The sequence below is a fragment of the Odontesthes bonariensis genome, chromosome 5 (assembly GCF_027942865.1).
Source record: "Odontesthes bonariensis isolate fOdoBon6 chromosome 5, fOdoBon6.hap1, whole genome shotgun sequence".
Lineage (NCBI taxonomy): Eukaryota > Metazoa > Chordata > Actinopteri > Atheriniformes > Atherinopsidae > Odontesthes > Odontesthes bonariensis.
In genome coordinates, this window is record NC_134510.1 from 26,190,658 (window position 1) to 26,200,118 (window position 9,461).

Here is a 9,461-nt window from a genome sequence, read left to right on the forward strand (position 1 = left end):
CTTCCCCGACTTTTTTTTCTGATAGCTCTGAGGTGTGAAACTCAAAAAAATAAGAATAAAATACTGCAACGAAAGAGAAAGCACACGAGCCAGACAAACATTCGACAAATGAAACTCACTCATAAAAACTCATGTTCACAAAATGTCTCTACATTTTACAAAAGACACAACTACAAAACAGACAAAATAAGAAAAAAAAAATCAACGCTGTTCTTTTTCTTCAGACACTTGAAGTGTAAAAATCTGCACAAAAATACTATCAAAAATAAAATGTGTCTACATATTTCTCAAAAGAACATTTAGAGATATTTTAGTATCAGAGTTTTTCATCTTAAAAAAAAAACATTTAAACAGTCCCATAGCCTGAGGGAGGTCTTGAAAGAGCTATTTCTTATTATCATTTGTCTATTTTTGGTCCTAACAATTAAAAGATATCCAAGACAAAAAGATGAATTGGAAAAACTGACACAACAGGAAAAACAGTTGGTGTATTCCTCTCATCTTACTTCTGTCAGTCAGTTTCATTGACTGTTTGGTCAGTTTTTTCATTTCCTGACTGTCATCCAGCAACATATATTAAAAAAAGTGATTACAGTAAACAATTTCAAATGTCCTGCTTATATCCTGTAGCAATATCTGCTATATATGTTCAATATAATTCTCCATATAAAGGGGCAGCTTTGTACAGTGTATCGTGGTCCTTTCAAATAACTGATGCAACAACTGATTTTCCAAATCACTGAACTGCCTTTTATTGCTATCATTCAACCTGCCTCTGAAACTTTCAACATTTCTCGTTTTCTGACATATAATGGGCTACTCTCAAAATATTCTAACCTATCAGTTTTGATCTCAAAAGCTTTCACTCAAACACAGTTTAAAGATTTTAGAATTTCCCTACAGTGAATGTAAAATAATTATATTTTCTGAAAAACTATTTACTTTAAACTCTATTTACATATAAGTCTTCCACCAAGATAATACATATGTAAGTGTTAAGGCTAGTGATGTCTATAATCGTATGTACGTCTGAAATCCACGAGTTAGCATTTTCCTTTATGTCTCTTCTTGAGGACTTGCTTGATCTTTGAGCTCAGCTGCTCCCAAACTGTCAGACGGAAGTCCTGAATATTTGTCACTGAAAAGGAAACAAACAACCTTTAGTTCAGAGAAAAAAACAAATATTTCAGCAGTTTCTACGAGGCTCACCTCTCTCCATCTTTCTCTATCTGTAGAGGAAGAAAAAAGATAGTTTTATTACCATGAATAAGCAATTATTTTCCATTCCATTCATTCTATTCGCTGCATGTTTTTTTTTTACCTTGGGCTTCTGTGATGAGTTGCCAGCAATCTTCCTGGGTACCCCCAGAGTCTCAAATGAATGGCTTCTCACTCTGATGGCTCTCTGATGGCAGAGAAACGTCAAAAATAACAGGTCAAATGAAGATATTTAAGTAAAATAAATGATGGGTTTCCGAGGGATTCCAGCATTCACCTTAAAATTTTCAATAAAACCCCCACTTCCTTCAGATGCACCCCTCGCACTCTCAGAAGTGGGGACGGCAGCCAGTGATGGATCTCCCATCATGCACTGGGAACGGGTGAAGAGCTCAGTCTGCAAGCTCTCCAGGAGCGATGAGCGTGTGCGCAGCTTCATGAGACAGAGGCGGGAGCAGGAAAATTAATATTTCAGCGCTGGGGTGTTCACTGATACTACGATCAATAAGGAAAAAAAGGGTTTCTCCTGCTACCTCCAGTCGGCTGAACTGCTCGGCCTTATAGCAGGAAATCTCTGCATTGATAAGCTTGGTGAGAAGGAATTCTCTCAGCTGATAATTCTAAAAGATGGGACAGAGAAAAACCATTTACTCTGCTGGCAAACCTCAGGTGAGCCACGTGGGCAGTCAAATGCACGGAGAACAGGTTGAGCAAGAGCAAAGTTTACTGTGTCATCCATCAAAGCATTCAGCTTTAACTGTCAAGGAGCGTGAACAAGGCGTCCAAAAGAGCAAGACAGACAGAACAACGAGAGAGAGGCTAGACTGGAAGTCGCGTGAGACAAAAGCTGTTTTTACAGCAGATATTTGGAGTTATCATTGTTGGAAAAACCTCAGGTATTAGTAGGAATGTGACTTCTGTTTAAGTATCCTAATAATCCATGAAAGGGTGATAGAGAACCTGCAGCAGCCAAGTGGATTTCACACATATCAAACTGTACTATTTGCACCAGGGTTTTTACTGGCATGTGTCAAAATGGCCCATCCCCACTGAAAACAGCAGAATGATGAGTTCAGCTATATAAACTGCTGCTACATGAATCACTGTAATGATTTATACTGACTTAAAAACCCAGAAGAAAGACAACAATGAATGAAGAAGTAAAAGAACTGTAAAAAAAAAAAAAGGTATTAGGGAGATGAAATCCAATTTTTTCCTACATCAGTGAAGAGCGGGGGATCTGGGATGACTGGACCAAAGGGAGGAACATCCTCTCTGCCTGTCACAGACACCTTTGAAGTGGAGAAAACAGACAATGCATTAGAGTCTGGATCAGATATTGCTGCTGATATTGTCTTTTTCACAGAGATGTCTGCATTATGTGTAACAAAAAAATGTCAGCACAGAGATCCAAGGTGTTTTTGAGGTCATTCAGAAACAGAGGCGCCATTGTCTGCTCTGTCCACAAGAGTGCACTGACAAGTTCATGTTTCAGCTGCAAGGCTTTTAAATTTGAGATCAAAATGCAACAATGAGGCAAAACAGGGGATTTAGCTTTTAATCAGTCTTTTCTTTTTGGTAAATGTGAAACAGGTAACAACAATCACTTTATCCCTGCAGATTAACAAAAAGCAAGACATTTTACAGGAAGTGGCTATACAGGTAAAAATCCTTGTGATACTTTGTTTTACTACAGTGAGTAAAAGAGACACAATTCATTCAAACATATCCGATCATTTGTTTGCAAAAGAGGAGGTAGACATACATAATTAGACAACACAGTCTCACTGAGTCTTCTGAGACATGACACATAAGCAACAATCTCACTGCATTTGAAACACATTAAGGAGTGATTGTTAGTTTTAAGTGTCACATAAAGGCCAGATCTGGGTCTGAAAGGGTTTGGTGGGGGAGTTAAACACATGCCAGGAAACCAAAGTTAAGTCACACTTAATGTTTTCTGTGCTAACATTTACCTTTGATTTCAGTTACTGTTTGGCTCCTCAAGATAATTATATCTCATGTAAAACATGCCCAAACTCCTGAACTCTCAAAGTAATGAATCTCAGGTGGAGTTTTGGGTTTTACCTGCAGCACATTTGCAGCATATTTCAGTTGCAGATGGGGCGGGACCTGGCACCCACGCCCAGAAAACAAAGATTTTCTAACATGTTGAGGACATTGAGAGTGGGGCTATTTCAAGACAAGCCATGCTTTTTATTCCTAACCAAGTGTGTCTAAACCTAACCAAGTATTTTTCATGCCTAACATTAAATTTCTCCATGAAATTAAATTAATTTTTAAGTGTTTTTGTATTTGTCTTCTGGTATATGTCAAAAGTACACCAGTTTGTAGCTTATTTATGACATAAAACATAATTGTGTCTGTTTTGTTAATGGCATTTTAGCTTCCTTTAAAACTATGATGAACAATAGATGACTAATCCTGCACTCACAGGACATGTGCTGTGAAAAGTGCAAAATAAGACAAATGCATTTAAATGAAAAAGACAAAGAAAAAATTAATGTATTTGGTCAGACATGACACATGCCAAGGCTTAAGATTACAAATGAGTGTGATGCCGAGTCATGTCAAGGTTTATTATCATACATTTCTTATTGTTGTTATTTTATTTTTCTGGTATGGAACAGCACTGAAAAGCTGGTAATGAACCGCAGAGCATGGTTGACATGGGCTACTATTTACACACATTGAAGTCACATCTACTGGGGTGTGTGTGTGTGTGTGTGTGTGTGTGTGTGTGTGTGTATTCACCACCAGCCCTCGAGGCCCCTAATTTGGGTTTTATGAATTACAATCAGATTTTGTTGATTAATTTACTGTAATGTTGACTTAATTTGGATAAATCAATAAATGTACGACATGTGAATACAATTGCAGTCTATTCAAAGGCTAATTTGGTTTAAAATGAGTGCAATTAAAGCTGAATCCGGTTTCTGCTGTTATGTCATCAGCCGAAGAAAAAATAGAATCCTCTTGACTTATTTTTGCAGGGCACTGTTTTTAATTGTTAACAACCTCAGAAATCTAGCGATTAGACTCCAAGAAGTACTGCGTACTTGAAGTATAAACACAAAGCAGGTAACCTCCAAGTGCGATGTGTCTGCCACTTGTATTGATGGGGATGATGAAGTCTGCTTTTCACTCACCTTGTAGGCAGTTCCACCTGCGTCTTCCTCCCTCTGAATCTTTCGCACCACCAGAAAACAGTGCAAGAAGTGAGACTTTATGACATCACATAGAAAAGGGGTTTTGCCCTCCTGGTAGACCAAAGCTACAATGTCATTACCAATGTGTCTTTTTCTCTGCAGCTGGTTGGGAAGAGGAAAAATTTACTGTCAGCCTCGGCTCAAGAAACTTGTATTACAGAAATATTTCTGAAGATGATTTCAGACACGTGAATCAGTATCAAAGAAGGAAAGACTGAGGATGATACAGCTAACTGACTTGCTGGGGGTCGCCCTCTGTGTAAGGCAGCTTGGTTGTGACATGGAACATGATTTCTCTCCCATGAAAGGAAGTGACGACTGCTTCATTTCCCGTCTGGCCGTGACACACATCCAGTCCTCCCCTGAAGCTGAGAAAAGGAAACAAGTGAAGAAATCGAGACGCTATTAAAATTATTTACTCTGTAAGTTTCAAAAAAGTTTACAAAACTGAAAAATATGTTGCCAGTTCAATGCCTTCATTTTCAAGTTGATCAAATTTAAAGTCATGGTTTTAGTTTTTGAATATTTTGATTGCATATTTAATGCACCATTTGATTAGAGCAAGTGCTTAATGTACATAAACATAAGCAGTGTAGCTCCATAATTCCACTACATTAGGCAGTAATAAGTCATCTAATAAATTATAGAATGCTTTTAGATCAATGGGATGATGATAATCACTGCTGGTATTTGGCATTCAACATGGGTAACAGGGTGAGTAAATGGGGTTATTTCTATAGACTTTGCTTTTTATTAAGCAGAGAAACTTTACATGTATAATTTGAAACATCTGAATTGTAAACACAAATAAATCAAAATTGAGCAAACATCCTTTTTTTTCTAATCGTCATTTTAGTCATTTGTCATATCTGAGCAAATATCCAAACATCTATTACATCTAAACATCTAACAGCTATTTTCTCTGGCATCGCTGCATGACACGCATGTGTCACGCATGTGTCACGCATGTGTCACGCAGAAAAGCATGTGTCCAGTTTTCCCCTGAGGTGTAAACGTCTCCATGGCGTTCTTACATAAAAAGGGTTGGTTTCTGTTTCTGATCACAGTGTTATTCTTGGTACTGACATTATACTCAGTCGTGATGAAATACTACAAAAAAGAGAAGTCCTATCTCTGAGTGCTGTAAGCATACTTTACCCTGTGAATCCCTGCAGCTGAACTGTGTCTCCCAGAATGGACAGGAACTCTTTAAACTCCTCGCTCTCCTCGTTATTACTCAGTACATCCGCTTCAGTCAACTACAGTGGGGCAGAGGATGTCTTAGAGGGAGTGGGTCTGCCATATTTGGTGCCAAATTTATGATGTTTTGATGAAAATGTAGTCCTACCTGCCCAGCCTTTTGGTACAATACACCAAATTTGAAATTAGGAGACACTCTGTGTTCATCAAATGCGGTTATGAGTTCTGGAGCCTTAAAGATAAGGGAGACAGTGTTCGAGTGGATCAGATCTTCTTGACAGAAGGTGTTTTGATGAGTCAAAGTAGTAAAGTAAGATGAATGATGGCTGAATTAGATACTTTACTGGAACTGAGCTATCATTGTTTTCATTTGCTGCAGCTTTGATACTCCCTTAAAACAAACTAAATGAATCAGTTCATGGTTATTTCTGAGCATTACCTTCAGGTAGCTGACCACATCAAACCTTGAGATGGTCACTTTGTCACAGAGCATCTATAAAGAATACAGATGAATTCATAAATACATCTTAAAAAAAAAAAAAAAACAAGAATAAAATTAACTAAGAACATTTTTCCATGTATTGAACTCACATACTATACTTGAATATTTGTTTTTATTCTCCTTAAAACTTCTGCTCAACTGCCTTTCAGGGGGAAATACCATAGTTTTTACTCCATATTTTGATCTAGTGACTTATTACTCAACAAATGAAAATCTAAAGCTGAGAGGTGAAAAAAAAGCCAACAAAAATTAACACATAACTTGATTTAGAACAGAAAAGTGCTGAAGTACATGAAGTGCTTGAGTCTAGTTCAACTCTGATGATATATGCAAATGTATCAATAAAATAAGACAATATCTAATGTAAGAAAAATTTAGTTACATTGCACAATGACCTCTACTGGAAATACTGGAAATAAATGCTTTTGCTTGAAAAAGTCCTCGATACCTTTGCCAATTCCACAGCTGATGGGATGTTTGGGAATAGCGACACAGAGAAAACTCCGTGCAGAGAGCACTCCTTCATCCTGTGAGACACACGAGAAAAAACACAAATTATTCCGTCAAATTTTCTGTGATGCAGATGTGAAAGTTACAAAAAAGTCCCACAGACATTCTTTAAGACATAAGACAAATTGCCTCCACTATTTTGCAGTCACTTGATTATCCAGAATCCACTGACATCTTTTCACATTTTTAAATGTTAAATTTTTTTCCTGCTGCACTTGAAAGTGCATTTTAAACCACAGCTGATCACCACGTAAAACCTTCTCTGTTAAGTCCACATCTTAAACTCAGATTTAATTTTAAAGAAAAAAAATTCTATAAATGGACAATATTCACATTCTAAGCATGCATGCACATCATTCAGTCAAAGTAACCAAAGGCAAAACGCAGGGGTGCTTTTAGGAAAGTAGCCTTAGTTTTAGGAGCGTTTTATACTGCAGATTAGAAAATACAAAAACCTTTCAATTGTAGACTAAAATGACAAAAATCTCCACCTTAGAATCACCCGTAGCTTATTCTCCTCTTCCTCCAAACACACTGAAAGAACCAACGGCCCCAGGGATGGATCCACTGCTGTGAATGAGTGGTGGTACTAAAAAGAAAAGGTGAGAAATCATGAGCGTCATAAGATGAAGGCTGACACACATTACTTCAGAGACCTGAGGTGAAGCCTACTTACTCGTGAGCGGAAAAACTCGTGGTAGATTTTGGCCTCACCGTCTCTCTCCATGATGTCGTAGCAATACAGATCAAGGCCATAGTGGGAAGAGGTGGGGCTCACATCTACAAACCTCTCCAGAGGGGGGTCGATCCAGTAACCCCCCAGTTTTGAGGGGAGGATGAGAGGCAGGTCTGAACCTACGGTCAAAAGCTGAGACTAGAACAAACACAAAGCAGCAGCCGATAAGGCGGATGATGAGTGTTTGGGGAAAAACATATTATGGTAATCATGAAAAGGTCAGAGTCAACACACACACATGTGAGCTGTATGTGGAGTCAGTTCTGTGTTTCTCATATTGAAAACTAACCTTCAGAGGCAGAGGGAATTCACACCGCTGCTCATCGATCCTGCTGCCCTGATGGACGAGAGCATTGATAGTAGCAAAGTTCTGCTGGTCAGACATTGGTGAATGCACACGCTGCACGAGATCAATCATACTCAGACTCACCTGCAGCTTCTCAATGATTTCAAACAGCTCTGTGTCCTGATGTAGAAAAACAGGCTTGGCGTCAGACAGATGTGTAGTCAAAGATAAGGGGAAGGAGAAACACAGGGAGGAAGAGGAACATGACAAATACTTCAATAGAAAAACATGACTTTTTGTAAATGCAGCATATGGCAATTTCACGAATTAGATATAATTAGAAATAAAGGGTAAAAGACTTTAATGACATCACCCTCTGGTTGCTGCTGGCTGAAAGGTAACACTTGCTGTCAGTGGGTGGAGAGTCCAGAATGCCCAGTAAGTTGTTCTCTACCGAATCAGATCTGCAGCAACAGGTTGATTTACACAAAAACACGGCATCATTTGTCACTCTTTCCCCAGTTCCTGCAGTTCTCAATGCGGGTTTGAAACAGCAATAAACGAAGAAAATAAAGCCTCACCTTGTCTCATCACTGCATGTGAATTTGTCTACACTGTAAACAAGGAAGTGAGAAATACTCACTATGAGAACTATTCTCCTTAAATGGACAGGATTACTTATGTCTAAAAGCAGTGGAATTTACCCGGAGTTTACAGCTATACAACCGACTTCTCTGGAAAATCTGTAAAATCTACATTTGAGACTAAGACTGTCTTTACTCACCCGCCATATGCCCCAAAAGTGAAACTTCTCTTTCTAGAAAAGGACATGTCATTCCTCTTCTCTCTCTCCATGGCTTTGGTGTCACTGCGAATATTTGTACATGCCAGTTTGGTATCGAGTCAATCAGGGCTGGTTAAGGTTGAATTAATTCACTCTATCATTCTGTCACTCCTCTTCCTCCTCCTCCTCCCTACCCCCTGCCACTCACTCGTTTAAGCTTCCCTTTCCTATCTCTGTCCTGTTGTCAGCCAGACAGGCAGCATTAACCCACTCATGGTCGCAGGTGCAGCCTGCACAGACAACAAAACGGACACTGTTAGGCCGCCTTATGCTGCCTCATTCCATCGATCCCAAATAAACACTTGTGTGGCGCTCATGGCAAGCAGGCTGAGCTTAAATATAGACTTGTAAATAAATAAAGAAATCAGTGAGACATTTTCTCCCGGACCTGTTACCCTTTGAGTCAGTGAGAATCATCAATTATTGACAGCGCACACAGTGAGGGTGAGGAGGTAGACAGCAGGGGAGGGTGAACTGGAGAGAGCAGGAGAAGGTTGGAAAGGGAAGTAAGAAAGGGAGAAGCAGAAGGGAAAAGAGACACCGCTGGAGGAGGAGGTGTGAGTAATTTGCAGTGTCACATGATGCAAATTACTATACGTGCCATTTACTCGGATTGTGAGTCGAATAATGTTTGCATGGTTCCCTAAAAAAGAAAACTTGAACCATTTTCATCAAATGGTTAAAAGTGAAATGCTGGTTCCAGAAAATGGCTTGAAATACAAACAGAAACATAGATTTTTCATAATAAGTTTAGCTTATATGAGTTAATTATATGTGGCACTGGCACTAATGCCACAGCCAAGGCAAGCTCCAAGGAAAAGTGAAGTAAAAGTAATTCTGAAAAATGTAATCACACTGTTATTTTAGGATATTTCATCGTTTGCTGAATGAACTGAAAATGGGATTTCACTACTTTCATGTAATCTTTATCAGTA

At 38.8% G+C, this 9,461-nt stretch overlaps 1 protein-coding gene across 2 annotated transcripts; it reads right to left on the reverse strand.

Annotated features, from left to right (window-relative positions):
* Nucleotides 1-322: 322 nt before the first annotated feature.
* On the reverse strand, nt 323-8,646 carry rap1gapl (RAP1 GTPase activating protein-like). 2 transcript variants are annotated; one of them, XM_075465753.1, is made up of 19 exons: nt 8,467-8,646; nt 8,264-8,296; nt 8,056-8,146; nt 7,827-7,862; nt 7,686-7,733; nt 7,337-7,534; nt 7,152-7,249; nt 6,599-6,677; nt 6,088-6,141; nt 5,797-5,880; nt 5,607-5,707; nt 4,687-4,816; nt 4,389-4,550; nt 2,439-2,510; nt 1,752-1,838; nt 1,496-1,651; nt 1,322-1,405; nt 1,210-1,229; nt 323-1,138 (listed from the first exon to the last, which is right to left on the reverse strand). In XM_075465753.1, exons 1-19 carry the CDS (start codon nt 8,535-8,537, stop codon nt 1,057-1,059), a joined length of 1,686 nt encoding a protein of 561 aa, XP_075321868.1. In that variant the 5' UTR covers nt 8,538-8,646; the 3' UTR covers nt 323-1,056. The 2 variants fall into 2 exon arrangements, with proteins under 2 accessions (XP_075321868.1, XP_075321869.1); XM_075465754.1 differs by lacking the exon at nt 8,264-8,296.
* Nucleotides 8,647-9,461: the final 815 nt, after the last annotated feature.